This window comes from Grampus griseus, assembly GCF_964374135.1.
Source record: "Grampus griseus genome assembly, chromosome: 10".
NCBI lineage: Eukaryota > Metazoa > Chordata > Mammalia > Artiodactyla > Delphinidae > Grampus > Grampus griseus.
In genome coordinates this window covers 100,664,172-100,684,094 of record NC_139004.1, presented here as the reverse complement: position 1 = coordinate 100,684,094, position 19,923 = coordinate 100,664,172, and the positions used below count along the sequence as shown (strand labels likewise).

At 47.9% G+C, this 19,923-nt stretch overlaps 1 protein-coding gene across 3 annotated transcripts in view; it reads right to left on the bottom strand.

The window, feature by feature from the left end:
* GRIP2 (glutamate receptor interacting protein 2) overlaps nt 1-19,923 on the bottom strand; it is a gene marked incomplete at its 5' end in the record, with an annotated part of 131,377 nt that overhangs the window by 7,996 nt on the left and 103,458 nt on the right. For all 3 annotated transcript variants that reach the window (XM_082663617.1, XM_082663616.1, XM_082663618.1), the window contains 7 exons: nt 5,019-5,165; nt 5,981-6,124; nt 7,940-8,045; nt 9,641-9,815; nt 10,827-11,006; nt 11,636-11,775; nt 13,922-14,066. In XM_082663617.1, coding sequence (XP_082519743.1) covers nt 5,019-5,165; nt 5,981-6,124; nt 7,940-8,045; nt 9,641-9,815; nt 10,827-11,006; nt 11,636-11,775; nt 13,922-14,066 — 1,037 coding nt within the window. The remainder of the gene's footprint in view (nt 1-5,018; nt 5,166-5,980; nt 6,125-7,939; nt 8,046-9,640; nt 9,816-10,826; nt 11,007-11,635; nt 11,776-13,921; nt 14,067-19,923) is intronic.

Sequence of the window (19,923 nt, the reverse complement as noted above, 5' to 3'; positions counted from 1 at the left end):
AATAGCCAAAGCAATCTTGAGAACGAAAAACGGAGCTGGAGGAATCAGGCTTCCTGACTTCAGACTGTACTACAAAGCTACAGTAATCAAGACAGTATGGTACTGGCACAAAAACAGAAATATAGATCAATGGAACAGGATAGAAAGCCCAGAGATAAATCCATGCACCTATGGTCACCTTACCTTTGATAAAGGAGGCAGGAATGTACAGTGGAGAAAGGACAGCCTATTCAATAAGTGGTGCTGGGAAAACTGGACAGGTACATGTAAAAGTATGAGATTAGATCACTCCCTAACACCATACACAAAAATAAGCTCAAAATGGATTAAAGACCTAAATATAAGGCCAGAAACTATCAAACTCTTAGAGGAAAACATAGGCAGGACACTCTATGACATAAATCACAGCAAGGTCCTTTTTGACCCACCTCCTAGAGAAATGGAAATAAAAACAAAAGTAAACAAATGGGACCTAATGAAACTTAAAAGCTTTTGCACAGCAAAGAAAACCATAAAGAAGACCAAAAGACAACCCTCAGTATGGGAGAAAATATTTGCAAATGAAGCAACTGACAAAGGATTAATCTCCAAAATTTATAAGCAGCTCATGCAGCTTAATAACAAAAAAACAAACAACCCAATCCAAAAATGGGCAGAAGACCTAAATAGACATTTCTCCAAAGAAGATATACAGAGTGCCAACAGACACATGAAAGAATGCTCAACATCACTAATCATTAGAGAAATGCAAATCAAAACTACAATGAGATATCATCTCACACCAGTCAGAATGGCCATCATCAAAAAATCTAGAAACAATAAATGCTGGAGAGGGTGTGGAGAAAAGGGAACCCTCTTACACTGTTGGTGGGAATGTAAATTGATACAGCCACTGTGGAGAACAGTATGGAGGTTCCTTAAAAAACTACAAACAGAACTACCATATGACCCAGCAATCCCACTACTGGGCATATACCCTGAGAAAACCATAATTCAAAAAGAGTCATGTACCAAAATGTTCATTGCAGCTCTATTTACAATAGCCAGGAGATGGAAACAACCTAAGTGTCCATCATCAGATGAATGGATAAAGAAGATGTGGCACATATATACAATGGAATATTACTCAGCCATAAAAAGAAACGAAATTGAGCTATTGGTAATGAGGTGGATGGACCTAGAGTCTGTCATACAGAGCGAAGTAAGTCAGAAAGAGAGAGACAAATACCGTATGCTAACACATATATATGGAATTTAAGGAAAAAAATGTCATGAAAAACCTAGGGGTGAAACAGGAATAAAGACACAGACTTACTAGAGAATGGACTTGAGGCTATGGGGAGGGGGAAGGGTAAACGGTGACAAAGCAAGAGAGAGGCATGGACATATATACACTACCAAACGTAAGGTAGATAGCTAGTGGGAAGCAGCCGCATAGCACAGGGAGATCAGCTCGGTGCTTTGTGACCGCCTGGAGGGGTGGGATAGGGAGGGTGGGAGGGAGGGAGACGCAAGCGGGAAGAGATATGGGAACATATGTATATATATAACTGATTCATTTTGTTGTGAAGCTGAAACTAACATACCATTGTAAAGTAATTATACTCCAATAAAGATGTTAAAATGAAAAAAAAAATAACCCATCTTCCACATCCTTCAAGGACTAGAAGTGAATACAGACCAAAAAAAACAAAACAAAACAAAAAAAAAAACGGTATTTGTCTGCACATCATGTATATTGGAATGCATTTTTAAGGTTAACTTAATATATGTCCTGCAAACAGACTGGACCTTTTTTTCCCCCCGTGCTATATAGTAGGCCCTCACCAGCCATCTACTTCATATATAGTAGTGTACACACATCAATCCCAATCTCCCAATCCATCCCACCACCACCCCCACTTGGTGTCCATATGTTTGTTTTGTACATCTGTGTCTCTATTTCTGTTTTGCAAACAGGTTCATCTCTACCTTTTTTTCTAAATTCCACATATATGTGTTAATATATGATATTTGTTTTTTCCTTTCTGACTTACTTCACTCTATATGACAGTCTCTAGGAATAAACCTACTAAGGAGGCAAAAGACCTGTACTCACAAAACTATAAGACACTGATGAAAGAAAACAAAGACAACACAAACAGATGGAGAGATATACCATGTTTTGGATTGAAAGAATATTGTGAAAATGACTATACTACCCAAAGCAATCTACAGATTCAATGCAATTCCTGTCAAATTACCAATAGCATTTTTCACAGAATTAGAACAAAAAATTTTACAACTTGTATGGAAACACAAAAGACCACAAATAGCCAAAGCAATCTTGAGAAAGAAAATGGAGCTGAAGGAATCAGGCTCCCTGACTATACTACAAAGCTACAATAATCAAGACAGTCTGGTACTGGCACCAAAACAGAAATATAGACCAATGGAACAGGATAGAAAGCCCAGAGATAAACCCATGCACCTATGGTCAACTAATCTATGACAAAGGGGGCAAGAATATACAATGGAGAAAAGACAGCCTCTCCAGTAAGTGGTGCTGGGAAAACTGGACAGCTCCATGTAAAAGAATGAAATTAGAACACTCTCTAACACCATACACAAAAATAAACTCCAAATGGATTAAGGACCCAAATGTAAGGCTGGACACTATAAAACTCTTAGACGAAAGCATAGGCAGCACACTCTTTGACATAAATCACAGGAAGATCTTTTTTGATTCACCTCCTAGAGTAATGAAAATAAAAACAAAAATAAACAAATGGGACCTAATGAAACTTAAAAGCTTTTGCACAGCAAAGGAAACCATAAACAAGACGAAAAGACAACCCTCAGATTGGGAGAAAATATTTTCAAACGAATCAACAAAGGATTAATCTCCAAAATATATAAACAGCTCATGCAGCTCAGTATTAGAAAAACAAACAACCCAATCCAAAAATGGGCAGAAGACCTAAATTGACATTTCTCCAAAGACAACATACAGATGGCCAAGAAGCACATGAAAAGCTGCTCAACATCACTAATTATTAGAGAAATGCAAATCAAAACTACAATGAGGTATCACCTCACCAGTTAGAATGGGCATCATCAGAAAATCTACAAACAACAAATGCTGGAGAGGGTGTGGAGAAAAGGGAACCCTCTTGCACTGTTGGTGGGAATGTAAATTGATACAGCTACTATGGAGAACAGTATGGAGGTTCCTTAAAAAACTACAAATAGAACTACCATATGATCCAGCAATTCCACTACTGAGCATATACCCAGAGAAAACCGTAATTCAAAAAGACACATGCACCCCAATGTTTATTGCAGCACTATTTACAATAGCCAGGTCATGGAAGCAACCTAAATGCCCATTGACAGACGAATGGATAAAGAAGATGTGGTACATATATACAATGGAATATTACTCAGCCAAAAAAGGAATGAAACTGGGTCATTTGTTGAGATGTGGATGAACCTAGAGACTGTCATACAGAGTGAAGTAAGTCAGAAAGAGAAAAATAAATATCTTATATTAACACATATATGTGGAACCTAGAAAAATGGTACAGATGAACTGGTTTGCAGGACAGAAATTGAGACAGAGACGTAGAGAACAAACGTATGGGCACCAAGGGGGGGAAAGCAGCAGGAGGGTGGTGGTGGTGGTGGGATGAATTGTGTGATTGGGATTGACACATATTCAGTGATGTGTGTAAAATTCATGACTAATAAGAACCTGCTGTATATATATTAAAAAAAAAAACTACAATGACGTACCACCTCACACCAGTCGGAATGGGCATCATCAGAAAATCTACAAACAACAAATGCTGGAGAGGGTGTGGAGAAAAGGGAACCCTCTTACACTGTTGGTTGGAATGTAAATTGATACAGCCAATATGGAGAACAGTATGGAGGTTCCTTAAAGAACTAAAAATAGAGTTACCATATGACCCAGCAATCCCACTCTTGCGCATATACCCAGAGAAGACCATGATTCCGAAAGACACATGCACCCCAATGTTCACTGCAGCACTATTTACAATAGGCAGGTCATGGAAGCAACCTAAATGTCCACCAACAGAGGAATGGATAAAGAAGATGTAGTACATATATACAATGGAATATTACTCAGCCATAAAAAGGAAAGAAATTGTGCCATTTGCAGAGACGTGGATGGACCTAGAGACTGTCTCCATTTTTTAACATCACAAGCAGACCACACGCTGAGCCTCCTGCCTAGAATGTGGGGCATGGGAAAGGGTGTGCCAGGGATGCCCCACAGCTTCTATCTGCCCACTCACATTTCCCAGGCTCCCTTGCTGTTAGTGAGATCACATGACTTAGTTGCCATGAAGTCCGAGGCATTTACTAGAGGGTGGAGCCTCCACCAATCCAGGTGGAGCAAGGCCCACACTGGCCCACAGTGGACATATCATATAAGTGATAAATAAATGTTCATGTGTATTAAACCACTGAGATTTGGGATTGTTTGTTCCTGCAGCATAATTTAGCCTAACCTCACCAATACAACTGTGTTGTCATTCCCTTTTTTCAGATAAGAAACCTGGGGCTCAGAGCTTCCCTGGTGGTGCAGTGGTTAAGAATCTGCCTGCCAATGCAGGGGACACGGGTTTGAGCCCTGGTCCAGGAAGATCCCACATGCCATGGAGCAGCTAAGCCCGTGCGCCACAACTACTGAGCCTGCACTCTAGAGCCCGTAAGCCACAACTACTGAAGCCCACGCACCACAACGAAGAGTAGCCCCAGCTCACCACAACGGGAGAAGGCCCGTGCACAGCAACGAAGACTCAACACAGCCAAAAACAAACAAACTAATTAATTAATTAATTAAATCTATAAAAAATACAGGATTTTTTTTTTAAAAAAAAAGAAACCTGGGGCTCAGAGAGAGGAGGCAACCTGCTCAAGGCCACTCAGCCAACGTAGAAGTCAGGCTTTCTCCCCACTATGGGGCTAGGAACGGCCACTCCATCGATAGTGCCACCACCCAGCATTACCTGGAGGACCCTGTCAAAGGGCCGGAGACCCCCACGTTGAGCTGGCCCATCAGGGCGCACAGTGTGGACATAGACGCCCTTCTCCAGGAGGCCATCTGAGACACTAAAACCGAAGTCACTCCGTACAGGGTCCTTGTGCAGTGTCACCTGGGAACAGGAGGAGGAGACCTCTGGAGCCCCGATCTTTCCCCCTAGCCTCCCACAGCTGCCTAAGCCCCTTGGTCTGGCATCTGATGCCTCCGGGACCCAGCCCTAGCCCACCTGGCTGCTCTTCCACGTGTGTTACTGCCTCGGCATCGTGCCCAAGCCTTGGCTTCTGGAGCACCCCCTCCCCTCCACCTCCACTGACCCTCCATCTACAGCACTCAGTCACAGTGGAAGCTGTAGGAAAAGGAGTTCCTTTCAGTTCTTTTTCAATCTTCCTGCTTCCATTCCAGGAGAAAGTCTCAGTGGGGTGGACGTGTGTTTTCACCACCCTTTGACACGTCCCATCTCCCCGTCCACCAAAGAGCTGGCTTCAGGCTTAGAGCCTTCTGAAGGTTATTATGGGCTGAGAGGGCTTTTTTCTCTTCTGTGTTTTGTTTTCCTAGACAGTAGCCTATAGATGGCAAAAACACTGGCCTCTCATTTAAGGTACTGATATGCACGCACACACACATATATATATATACACACACATATAGAAGCCTTTATATTATACATGCACACGATAACTTAAGTGGGGAAAAAGTGAGTCTACTTAAAGTATCACAAGTGAGTGTGAGTGTGAGTGTGTGTGTGTGTGTGTGTGTGTGTATCGCCCAAATGGCAGGAGTTTTGGAAAACTCTACCTTCTATAAAATCTGTGTTTTATTGGTGGAGGAGAATGAAGCCCAGAGAGGGGCGGGGCCCATCTGGAGCTATGCGAATACCCACGGCATCAGGACATGCATCCAGGCCTCCTGTGCTCCCCCAGCACCCACCTTGTGCATCTCCAAGGGTGTCGGCAGCAGCACCTCCTGCATTTCTTCTGGGAAAGCTCGTATCTCCTGGTTCCTCCTCCAGGGCCGGTGGCCAGGCCTGCCCTCGAGGGCCACGTTCTGCACGGTGCCTGTCATGATGGATGCCTGTAGGGACACAGCTCTTCACTCAGATGCTTCCTGCTCTGTGTGCGGTCAACATCTATGGACACCTACTGTGTGCCAGCCTTCAAGGTCACAATGGTGAACAGAATAGATGAGGTCCCTGCCCTCCTAGGGCTCTCAGCCCAATGATGAGCAATCAGAATAATAATCATTGGCATTGAATTATTAGCACTTATACTGCGTTGGACTCAGTTCCAAGCACTTGACACACAGAACTCATTTTATGCTCTACAATATTATGAGCCAGGCAAATAACATCCCCCCCCGCCCATTTTACAGAAGAGGAAACTGAGGCTTAGAAAGATTAACATTTGAACTCAGAGTCTGGCTCCAGGGTCGAGGGTCTTGACCACTCTGCTAACTTGCTAGTCACAAAAATAAAGAAGATGAAATTACACATGGCAGTAAATGTCACAGAGGCCAAGGTACACAGAATGTGAGAGGCTGGAACAGTGAAACTGGTCAGTATGAGGGATCGGGAAAGCTTCTAGAGCCGAGATCTGAACGATGAGCAAGAAATTGGGAGGAAGGAGAGTCCCCGGCAGGAAGAGGAAACAGCATGTGCAAAACCCCAGCAATGGACAGATGTGGACGGAGGCCCTGCATTTGAGAGAGTGCACAGGATGGGGCTGGGAGGGCAGAAGCTTAACCCTGCAGCACGTCCTCAGTGGCAGTGCTGGGGCCCCAGGGCAGTGGCTGGTGCCACGGAATGGGGGGAAGACGCAGTTAGGGGCAAGCGGGACTGTCAGTGGCCAGCTAGAACAGGGGCAGATGACATGGGGTGGAGAGTGGTGACACAGGACGCCTGGGAAGAGAGACAGATGGAGAGACAGGCGGGGGGGGGGCGGGGGGGAGATCCATGGTGCAGCCCCAGAGGACAGTGTTAGGAATTGCATAGACCATAAAAGTACAACTTAATCCCTGTGGGAGGCAGGTAAGTGCTTACAGGTAAATTCCTATCTTTAAATGCACGATGTTAGGGAGCAAGAAAGACTGAAGACTAAGGAGTTAAGAAACCAGGAAAAGTATCAAGATTTAAAGACAAAGTCGAAGGAAGGGACTATCGAAGCTAGACATACAAAAGAGCAAGATAGGAAACAATGAAATATGAGACATAGTTAACAAAAACAAAACTTGGTTCCTTGATGAGCCTAGTAATTGGCAAGGCTGATAGAGAAAAAAAAAGGCTCAATCAATAATTTTAGGAACAAAAATAGGGCAAAAGCACAGATAAACAGAGTGTAGATTACTGCTCTCAGAATATGAAGGAGCTTCAGAATTGACCCAATGAGATCCTCCCTAGGTCTCCCCAGGCAGCCTTTTCCATCGTGGGCAAGGCTGACCTCACAGAAAGCCGCACGCACCTCTCGGCCTCTCACGTCCCATGCTGTTACTGATGTTGACATCCACAAGCTTCCACTGGGCATGCTAACGACATGCACACACAGACCCCAAAACTGCCCTTATGCATCCAAATGTGCACACTGACACACGTGTTCTGACAGTACTCAGCACTGTGCATGCGTGAGCGTGCTCACCTGCATGCACACACACGCTCCCAGTGCGCACACACACGTTTTATGCCAAACGTGCTCACATGTGCACACACCCCAATTAATGTGCCACACCACGGTGCTCAGTCACACTTGCACACGGGTCCATCCACAGTCTGTATGCACGTGAAGGCACCTTTACACAGAGGGTGCCAGGAGAGTACCCTTGTACGTGTTACACAAGAGCACAATGCCATCGACGTGCCACCTCCCACGGGGGCCTGGGGGGGGGGGCAGGGCGTACCTCCAGCTCCCTCAGCAGCTCCGACTGACCGCATGACTCCAGGTCTTCAAGGGCTTCCCCGAACATGCGCCAGAAGCCCTCCTCGCAGGTGGGGCCAGGGGCGGGGCTGTAACGTAGGAACCAGAGAGCGTCAGCTCCTGGCGGGTGGGCTGGGGCCTGAGGAGTCTTCCGGGCCCTGGGGCCCTGCGTTGGGCTCAAGGGGCCATTGGGTGGGCGGGCAGGAAGGCAGGCGTCCTCGGTGGCAGTGCCGGGGGCCCGGGGTGGTGGTTGGTGACACGGAATGGGGGGAAGACGCAGTTAGGGGCAACCAGGACTGTCGATGGCCAGCTAGAACAGGGGCAGATGAGACGGGGTGGAGAGCGGTGACACAGGACGCCTGGGAAGAGAGACAGACGGACGGACAGACAGACAGACAGACAGGAGATCCATGGTGCAGCCCCAGAGGACAACCCCAGGCCCCACCCAGACACAAGGCATTGCAGGACAGTGACAGGGACAGAGCTGGAGCTGGCAAGGACACAGATGGATGGAGACGATGGAGTATTAGGGCTGGGGAAAGGGCTGTGCCACCCTATAACTTCCATCACGGGAGGTATGGCCCGTTACCAGCTCTAAAATCGGGTCTCATCAGAATGGTAACAAGCCACGTTTTCACGTTCACCGTTTACAAAGCCCTTTGCCGTCTACAAAGCCCTGGACGTTATCAAGTGTGCTTTGGTGTGCAAAGCACTCTCTCTCACGAAGGCATGCAGGCTTTCCTCTCAAAGGGAGCGGCCAGGACAGTGACGCAAATTAGGTGCCTCCTTCCCTTCCCGTTTCAGAGATGAGAAGACAGACTGAAGGCCATCTGCTCCATTCAAGTCAGTTCTACAAACGTTTTGAGCCAGGCCCTCTCCTGGGCACAGGGCTATGGAGGGGAATAAGGTGAAGGCCCTGTTCTTAAGGATCTGAGGGTCCCTCATGGAGCGTGTGTGAGCAGCTACTGGATGCCTGGCTGAGCTCGGGATGCCAAGTAGAAGACACGACAGCCAGGTGATTAACAGGTAGACCACCAGTGCCACCAGGAGGCTCACGTGAGCAGCTGTGGGTACCAGCAGAGGGAGGGAGGATCAGGGAAGCCTCCCAGAGGCAGGTCTAAAGGATGAGTAGGCATCGGCCAGGAGAGGGGAGGGGACAGCATTCTAGGCAGAAGGAACTGCCCGACCAAAGCAGAGCCGTGGGAAGCTGGTGGCTGGGGCTGCACGAGGACCAGCATTTCTCCACTGGTGTGCTCCCCGCAGGAGCATCGAATTCACCACAGAAACCACCACGTCCCCAGCCCAGGGCTGGCGCTCATAACCATGACCCGAGGGCCACTGCAGGAGGCCATGACCATCTGGGCCGAGTCGGGAGGGTGTGGGTCCGAGCCCTCAGTGTCTCTGGGAACAGCTGAACACCAGGTGTGGGGAGGGCCGGCCAGGCTGCCTCTCCAGCCTCACACCTTTGCCCCTGCTGTGCCCTCCGGCCAGCGTGCCCTTCCCCCGCCTCAGCCTTCTGAGATGGCTCTGCTCCACACTTCCTCTCCTCTCCCAGGAGGTGCCCTCCTGAGGCCAGACAAGACTTGCCCATCGCCCCCATCGCCTTGGCACAGGGACTGGCTCCCCGCGCCCGTCCTGGCCAAGAGGGCGAGCCGGTGTCCCCCGTGGAGTCCCCACCACAGACCTAGCTGGTGGCCCCCAGTCGTCTTCCTCTTCCTCCTCGGGGAAGCTCTCGTTGGCAGGGGCTGGGGTGTAGCTCGTCCTCCGGGGCTCGGTGGGTGGGGGACTGCTTCTCAGCCGGCTGCACCGCCACTCATGGGGGGTCACGCCCCGGGCTGCCGCCTGTGGAGTGTAGGAACCTGGCAGGTGGACAGAGCGGGCGCCTATATCCTCTCTGTGCCCTTAGCTTGCCCTCCTTCCTGCCCCATCTCTAGCTGTGCTGGGTGGCCCAGGAGAGGTCTTTGCCCTCTCTGGGCCTGCCTGACTACCCAGAGTCCCCTGAGGACCCCTGCCACCCGGACTCCTACCCCAGAACCCCCTTGATCTCCTGATCAACAGCAGACTTAATGCTGGGGCTCCAGGATCCTGTCCCAGCTCCACGGGGCTCGGCCTGGCCGATCCCTGCCTGAGAGGGAGGTCCACTGTGTTAACCATCCCCTTCTCCCTGCCAGCTCTGAAGGTCTTGCCCCAGGGGGTGATGCTGAGAGATGCTCACCCACTTCTGGAGATGGAGAAGCTGAGACTGAGATCGGGCAGATATCCAGTGAGTGAGGACCAGGGCCGAGGGCCACCTGAGGCTACCTAGAGGCCTCACTCCACTACTCCCTGAGCTGGGCCTTGGGGAGTCCCTGTGGTTCTGGGTCCCAGAGGCCAGAAGGCCAGCCACCAGATTCAGATGCCCCCCAAGGGCACCCATGGGTCTCAACACGCATGGGCAGGGGAGCTCCCCCAGGGGGAGCCCTGGGGGTGTCCACCCAAGAGGGTCTCATAGGATGGGGTGCGAGGGGCTTTCTGCCTTCCCGCCTTCAACGGGATGCAATCAACACTGAGCACTTGCTGTGTGCTGGCCATCGGGCTGGGAACGAAGGAGGCAGAAGTAAGACCACTTGGTCCCAGGCCTCGTGGGGGGATCTGAATGGGCAGCTGCAGTGCTGTGGCTGCCGATCAAAGCCCAGGAAGGCCTGCAGTCCACACTCTCAGGAGTGAGCGGCCCTCAGAATGGCTAATGGGGCCCAATCAGGTCTGCCTTCAGGAAGTGTCCCTAAAGGATGAGGCCAGCAGAAGGGGAGCAAGAAGGGTTAGGCGGAGGGAACAGCCCCTACAAGGGCCCACGGAGAACACGGTGCTTGTCCAGGGGCCCAAGGTGTTACCTGGGCCCCCAAAGCCACCCTCAGTGGCCAAGCTGCCCCAGGACTCCACTGCGCTGTCCACACTGGGCACAGTGGACGAGGATCGGGCTGCCAGCAGGCCGCCTTTCAGCGCCTCTGGCGGGTCCTCATCCGCATCGCTGGCTTCGCTGAGGCTGCCCGATTTGCGGGGTAGGAGGGGGCCTGGGAGGAAAAGCGGGTGTCACTGCCACTGGCTTCTGACCTTGGAGACAAAGGTGCTCAACCAGCCTCAGTTTCCCCACTTCGCCCTGGTTTGGGAACTCACAGGCCCTGGGCTCCCTGAGCCTCCTGCTGGGCAAGCTGACAGGTGAGATGGGAGGCACGCCAATAGGCAAACCCGTTTCAGAGATGTGAAAACTGAGGCTCAGAAAGGCTGCACAGCATGCCCAAGGTCACACGGTGAGCAACAGTGGAGCCCAGATTAGAAGGAAGGCTTTAAAGCTCAGGCTCCATCCACTCCCTACCAAAGCATGGGAGACAGATTCAGGGGAACCTGAGGAATGTATGAGTGATGGCCACAGGCAAAACAAGCAGGCACCTCAAGAGGCAGGAGGTGATGAAGAGCATGGTTCAGGCCCAGAGGGCCCCGCACTGGCTGGATGACCCCAGGCCCATTGCTCCCATCACTCTGAGCCTTGTCTCCTCTGTCTCCACTGCCCCAGGTACCCTCCCACCTCCACGGGGTGAGCAACAATTCAGTGAGGTTGGGCCTCACAAAGCTTGGCACAGAGGCTGAGGGATCTCTCTTCCTAAATGGGCTGGACGGCGCCCAGGTGTGGGGTGAGGCTCACGGTCTAGCTGCTTCTTGATCTTCAGGGTGACGGTCTCACCGGCCACCTGCAAGAGGTGGATGGCCTCACTCAGTGGCCGGCCCTTGAGGCTAACACTGTTGATGGCCAGGATACGGTCCCCAACGTGGATAGCGCCAGTCCTGGAGAGGGGGCACAGGGTAGAGGATGGGAGTTAGACAGGGCCTTGAAGTGGGGGTCTGCCCTGGGGGAACTCAGGAACCCCAAAGCACAAGCCTGGCTGACCCCAGTTAAACCCACCCTGGGTGGGGGGGAAAGCAAGTGTGATTGTATTAACAGAAGTATGAAGTCTAGCATCTGGGAGGGGATTTTCCTGCTCAAGTGTAAAAGTTAGGTTCTGGAACCAGTGTCCAGCATGAGTTTTGAGGATGGTTTGAATGCCACATACTAGCTGACAACTACTATGTGGTCTTAGGCCAGTTCTTTAACTTCCCTGAGTCTCAGTTCTTTCATCTGTAAAGTAAGGGTGATAATACGTATTTTATCAAATTATAATTGAAGGATGGATGGGTGGAATGAATTCACGTTTCCCTCCAGCTGAAATCCATGTGTAGCCTTTCCCTCTCCTTGGGTCTGTTTCCCCACCTAGAGAATAAGCCTAAGCCCCAGGGTCCAGCTGACTTCAGAGAGGGCTATGGGCGGGGGGATGAAAAGGCCAAGCAGTAGCAGTGTACTAGCCCAATGGTTTTCTACCTGGATACTATTAGAATTACCTAAGGAGCTTTTTAAAAAGTGCAGATGCCTGGCCCCTCCCCCTGACCAATGAAATCGTAACTCTGGGAGCAGGGCCAGGGAAGATAATTCTGAGAAGCAGCCAGGGCTGAGGGTGGGGAGGGGTGGTTGCAGCAGGTGCTGAGAATGCACCTGACCTGGGTGGGGGAGAAGGAAGCAGTGGACTGGAGTGGGGGGTCTTAAACTCTAAATGTAGATTTTGCCCCCAGGTGGGAGCTCACGGAGGGTCAAGCCCCTCCACGCCCAGCATTGCCCAGCAAGCTCCCTGAGGGCCTAGGGGAGTGACTGAGTCAGAATATGGTGGATTTGGGGGGAAGGCCAGAGCTGTGCCATCCAGTACGATGGCCACCAGCCACATGTGGCTATTGGGCTTCTGAATTGTGGCTGGCCTGAACGGAGACATGCTGGACGTGTAAAATACACACCAGATTCTGAAGACATAATATGAAAGAAGAATGTAAAATACTTTGTTAATTATTTTTATATTGATTACATGTTGAAATAAGTACATATTTAAGATCTAAAAAATTTCTTTTTACTTTTCTAATGTGGCTGCTAAAAAGTTTATAAATAAATTTGTGGCTCACATTATACTTCAGTTAGACAGCGCTGACCTGGATCGGCCAGGCAAAGGCAGACAGGTTGTCTACTGTGCCCTGTAGGGCTGGCGCACAGTAGGTACTCAGAAAATGCCAGAGTGGATGAAGACATTTGAGGTCAGAACCGGTCCCACTGGCCTCTGCAGTCTGCTGGACACCCAGCAGGGGGCGATCCAGGAGCACAGACGCCAACAGGTTGACGCCTCAGCCCCAGAATCCCTCCCATCCTCCTGCACCACCCCACCATGGTTTCGCCCCTTGTGCTGTGTCCTCCTCCAAGGGGCCATTCTGCCTGCCAGGCTGGGCGAGGCTTCCCTTTTACAGAAAGCTCTTCTCAGTGCCTGGAGCTCACTGCAAAGCTGTCCAGAGAAAGGCTGTCTCACCCACACTGGGGTTGCCTCCCTGTGACCCTCGTGGGGACCAGTTCCACTTCTGGGCCCAGATCCACCTGCTTCCCCCTCCAAACTGGACAGCCTGGACACCCCTCTTCTCACATCTCTCCCTTCTGCCACAATTTCAGGGAAACTTTGTAGGGGAGAGGATAGCAGGGACCCCTGCCCCAATGCCTCAAGAGAGGTGCCAGGCTGCGCTGGGACCCAGGTACCAGGGACATGGCCCCTGTACTATGAAGGCACATAGCAGGTGCTCCAGAAAGACTCACATGCTGACTTTCCAGAAATGGGGTGATCTCCAGGTTTGGGGGAGCAGAGGGATGAGCATACATTTATCCAGCAGTTACCTGAAGTCAGGAGGTCTGCCAGGGGCTGGCCCGCATCTGAGGAACTGAGGCGCAGAGAGGGATGGGACAGGGCCCAGGTCACCCAGGCCATCGATGTTGGAACAAAGGTAAGATCCAGTTTGGCTGATCCCAAAGCCCAGCTCCTGCCCCATGGGGTCCCTGGGCTCACCTGTGTGTCCCCACAGAGCCCCGGCTCACCTCTCAGCCAAGCCACGCTTGGTGAGTCCTGAGATGACAATGGGATCGAAAGGCTCCTCTGTGCCTGAGATGGTGATGCCCAGGGGGCCCCCGTAGCGTTTCAACTCCACCGTGTAGCTGATGGCACCTGTGGTCTCCTGTTCATCTGCAGGGGGGGTAAGCATCAGGGCTGGGGGACACCCATCAGGCGTAGGCCGTAGGAATGGGCACTCCCAGAGCCCCGCCAAGCTTTAATGCACTTACACTCATCATACTCATCCATTAATTCACCCACTCCCTCAGACATTAATTCACTGATTTACGCAGCCACTAATACACCCATTCCCTCAGCCGTTAGTTCAACCATTCTCTCAGATTTAATTCAGCCATTCCCTCAGCCATTAATTCACCTATATCCCTCTGCCAGTAATACACCCATTGCCTGAGCTATTAGTTCACCCATTCCATTATGCCAATAATACACCCATTCCGTCACCCATTAATTCATTCATTTCCTAAGCCACTAACAAATCCACTCCCTCAGCCAATAGTTCACTCTTTCCTTCATGCCATTAATACACCCATTCCCTTAGCCTTAATACACACATTTTCTCAGCCATTACTTCACCTATTTCTTCACCATTAAGCCTCCATTTCCTCTGACATTAAATCACTGATTCCCTCATCCAACAATATGTGTTGGATACCCACATTCCCTCAGCCATTAATATACCCATTCCCTCATGCCATGAATACACCCATTCCCTTAGCCATTAATTCACCCATTCCCTCAGCCAATAATTCACCCATTTTATTAGCCATTAATACACCCATTCCCTCAGGCATTAATTTACCCATTCCCTCATCCAGTAATTGACCCATTCCCGCATGCCATTAATACATGCACTCCCTCAGCCATTAAATCACCTAATCCCTCAGCTATTAACACACTCATTCCCTCATGCCATTGATTCACTCATTCACTCACCTATTAATACACACATTTCCACATCCATTACTTCACACACTCTCTCCCATTAATTCACCTATTTCCTCAGCCATTAATACACCCAATTCCTCATACTGTTAATTCACCCATTTCCCTCAGCTCTAATACACATACTGCATAGCCATTAATTCACCCCTTCCCTCAGCCATTAATTCATCCATTCCTACAGGCATCAATACACCCATTCCATCAGGCCATTAATACAACCATTCCCTCGGCAACTAATACACCTGTCCCCTAAGCCATTAATTCACCCATTCCCTCAATCATTAGTTCACCCATTCACTCATGGTAGTAACGCATCCAATCCCAAAGGCACTGTCATACCCATTACCACAGCCATTAATTCACCCATTCCTTCATGGATTTAATACACCAATTCCCTCAGCCATTAATTCATCCATTCCCTCAGTTATTGATTCTCCATTCTCTCAGCCGTCAATTCACCCATTCCATCACCCATTAATTCCCCCATTCCCCCAGCCATTAATTTACTCATTTCGTCAGCCATTAATTCACCCATCAACCAGGCATAATACACTAATTCCCTCATGGCATTAATACACCCATTCCCTCAGCGGATTAGTTCACACATTCATTCATGCCATTAATAGTCCCATTCCCTCAGTCATAGTTCATCCATTCCCTCAGGCATTCATTCAGTCATTCACTCTGCAATTAATTCACCTCTTCCCTCAGCCACTAATTCCCTCAGCCATTAATACAACTCCCTCACGACATTAACACCCATTCCCTCACCAATTAGTTGACCCATTCATTCATTCATGCCATTAACAGACCATTCCCTCTGCCATTAACATACCCATTCCCTCAGCCGTAATTAATCCACTCCATTATTTCACCAGTTACTTCAGCCATTAATTCACCCATTTAATCAGGCATTAATTCACCTACTCCTGCAGCCATTAACACACCCATTCCCTTTTCCTTTAATATATCCATTCCCTCATGCCGTTAATACATCCATTTCCTCATGCCATTAATTCACACCTCTCCTAGCCATTAATTCACCTCTTCCCTCAGCCATTAATTCACCCATTCCCCAGCCATTAATTCACCCATTCCCTCAGTCATTAATACACACATTGCCTCATGCCATCATTTCACCCATTCCCTCGGCCTTTATTCAGCCATTCCCCCAGCCAACAATTCACCTATTTCCTCAGCCATTAATTCACCATTCCCTCAGCCTTTAGTTCACCCTTTCCTTCATGCCATTAATACACCCATTCACTCAGCATTTTTAATTCATCGATTCCCTCAGCTATTAATTCACCCTTTCCCCCAGCCATTAATTCACTCATTCCCTCAGCCAGTATTTCAAACATTCTGTCAGCCATTATTTCAGGCTTTCCCTCAGCCATTAAGTCACATTCCCTCAGCCACTAAAACACCCATTCTCTCAATGATTTTTTTCCAAAGCACTTTACTTTTATTAAACTCACATAACTCTCATAACAACTTTAGATACAGGTGTTATTTTAACCTTCATTTTGCAGATGAAGAAAATGAAACACTGAGGTAAGTTGTTCACAGTGACAACTTAGTAAATGGTGCAGTTACAAGCAATCTGGCTCTAGATTCTGTGCTCTGAAATAGAAGACTCTTGCCTTTCTAGAATATATGTAATCTGGGAGCTCTTACATTAGGTGAAAATGTCAAGTTATGTCATTATTGGGGTAAAATTGAGTTTTTTTGTTTTTAAAGTTTCTAAGGATCAGATTTATCAAAGCTGCATTGAATATCTACTGATATCCATTGTTCCTGCTCTTACAGAGACAAAAAAGCAACTGTCCCCTGGGATACAGAGCCAGGAACAGCAGTGAGAAGACACCTAACCAAACAAACACAAATCAGCAGAGTAACACAAGAAAACTGCTGGGTCCAGCCCTGCCTAACAGCCTCATTAGTGCCCCTACCTAAATATGTCTTATTTTCACTAATAACTTAGAAAATATCTGGTCAGACAGAATGGCTTGCCTTTCAGAGCAGTAAATAGGTATATCTACCAATTACATATACTGGGAGAAACAAGAACATTTCCAAACACATCACTTTTGAAAATCTCAACAGTAATATTCCCTTGTCAAATAGAAATAATCTAATATTCACTTCTATTTTTTTTCATGGAAAGGCACTTTTTAAAAATTTATTTAATTTATTTTTGGCTGCATTGGGTCTTCACTGCTGCGTGTGGGCTTTTTCTAGTTGTGGTGAGCGGGGGCTACTCTTTGTTGCAGTGCACGGGCTTCTCACTGCAGCGGCTTCTCTTGTTGCAGACCACAGACTCTAGGCGTGTGGGCTACAGTAGTTGTGGCACGCAGACTCAGTAGTTGTGGCTCGTGGGCTCTAGAGCTCAGGCTCAGTAGTTATGGCACACAGGCTTAGTTGCTCTGCAGCATGTGGGATCTTCCCGGACCAGGGCTCGAACCCGTGTCCCCTGAATTGGCAGGCGGATTCTTAGCCACTGTGCCACCAGGGAAGCCGGGAAAGGCACTTTATTTTAAATATAGCAGGGTGTACATGTCAATCCCAAACTCCCAATCTATCCCTTCCTGCCCACCATCCCCCTTGGTAACCATAATTTCGTTCTCTTAAGTCTGTCAGTCCATTTCTGTTTTGTAAATAAGTTTATTTGTATCTTTTTTTGTATTCTGCATATAAGCAATATCATATGATATTTGTTTTTCTCTGCCTGACTTACTTCACTTAGTATAATACTCTCCAGGTCCATCCATGTTGCTGCAAGTGGCTTTATGTCATTCTTTTTAATAGCTGAGAAATATTCCATTGTATATATGTACATCTTCTTTAACCATTCTTCTGCTGATGGACATTTAGGTTGCTTCCATGTCTTGGCTATTGTAAACAGTGCTACAATGAACACTGGGGTGTATGTATCCTTTCGAACCATGTTTTTCACTGGATGTATGCCAAAGAGTGGAATTGCTGGATCAGATGGTAGCTCTATTTTTAGGGGTTTTTTTTTTTTTTTTTTTTTTGCGGTACGCGGGCCTCTCACTGTTGTGGCCTCTCCCGTTGCGGAGCACAGGCTCCGGACGCGCAGGCTCAGTGGCCATGGCTCACAGGCCTAGCCGCTCCGCGGCATGTGGGATCTTCCCTGACCGGGGCGCGAACCCATATCCCCTACATCGTCAGGCGTACTCTCAACCACTGCGCCACCAGGGAAGCCCTATTTTTAGTTTTTTTAAGGAACTTCCATACTGTTCTCCATAGTGGCTGCACCAATTTACATTCCCACCAACAGTGTAGCAGTGTTCCCTTTTCTCCACACCCTCTCCACCATTTACTGTTTGCAGATATTTTGGTGATGGCCATTCTGACTGGTCTGAGGTGATACCTCATTGTAGTTTTGATTTGCATTTCTCTAATAATTAGCGACCTCGAGCATCTTTTCATGTGCCTGTTGGCCATCTGTATGTCTTCTTTGGAGAAATGTCTCTTTAGGTCTTCCGCCCATTTTTTGATTGGGTTGCTTGTTTTTTTGATATTGAGCTACATGAGCTGTTTGTAAATTTTAGAGATTAATCCTTTGTCAGTCGCATCGTTAGCAAATATTTTCTCCCATTCTCTGGGTTGTCTTTTTGTTCTGTTTATGGTTTCCTTTGCTGTGCAAAAGCTTTTCAGTTTAAGTAGTCCCATTTGTTTTTGTTTTTACTTCCATTACTCTGGGAGATGGATCGAAAAAGATATTGCTGCAATTTATGTCAGAGTGTTCCACCTATGTTTTCCTCGAAGAGTTTGATGGTATCTGGTCTTACATTTAGGTCTTTAATCCATTTTGAGTTATTCTTGTGTGTGGTGTTAAAGAATGTTCTAATTCCATTTTTGCACATGTAGCAGTCCAGTGTTTCCAGCACCATTTATTGAAGAGATTGTCTTTCCTCCATTTTATAGTCTTGCCTCTTTTGTTGTAGATAATTGACCATAGGTGCGTGGGTTTATTTCTGAGCTTTTTAACCTGTTCCCTAAACGATTAATTCACCTATTCCCTCAGCCATTAATACACCAAGTTCCTCATCCCAATACATCCATTGCCTCAGCCATTAGTTCACCCATTCTCTCGTGCCATTAATGAACCATTCCCTAATGGGTCACCAATTCCCCCATGCTATTAATGATTCCCTAAGCCATCAATTCATCTATTCCCTCAGCCATTAATACACCCATTAATTCACCCCTTCCCTCAGCCATTAATTCACTCATTCCCACAGCCACCAATATACCCATTTCCCCAGCCATTAATGATTCCATTTACTCCACCACTAAAACACCATTACCTCGGCCATTAATTCAGCCATTCCGCCAGCCATTAATTCAGCCATTCCCTCAGCCATTAACTCACCTATTCCCTCAGCCATTAACTCACCTATTCCCTCATGAAATTGTTATATCCAACTGTCAGCCATTAGTTCACCCATTCATTCATGCCATTAATAGACCCATTCCCTCTGCCATTAATGCACCCATTCCCTTAGGCATTAATTCACCCATTCCCTCAGCCATATTTAAAACATTGGCTCAGGCATTAATATAGCCATTCCCTCTTCCTTTAATATATCCATTAGCTCATGCCATTAATACATCCATTTCCTCATGCCATTAATTCACCCATTATTACACACATTCCCTCAGCCATTAATTCACCCATGTCACCAACATTGAGTCACTATATCCCTAAGCCATTAATTCACCCATTCCCTTAGTCATTAATTCACCTATTCTGTCAGCCATTGGTTAACCTTTCCTTTGTTATTAAAACACCCGTTCCCTCAGCCATTAATTCAGCCATTCCAACAGCCATTGATTCACCTTTTCCCTAAGCTACTGATTGAGCCATTCCCTCAGTCATTATTTCAAACATTCCCTCAGGCATTAATTCAGCCATTCCCTCAAGTATTAACACACCTATTCCCTCAGTCATTAGTTCACCCATTCATTCAGGAAATTAAACCCATTCCCTCAGCCATAG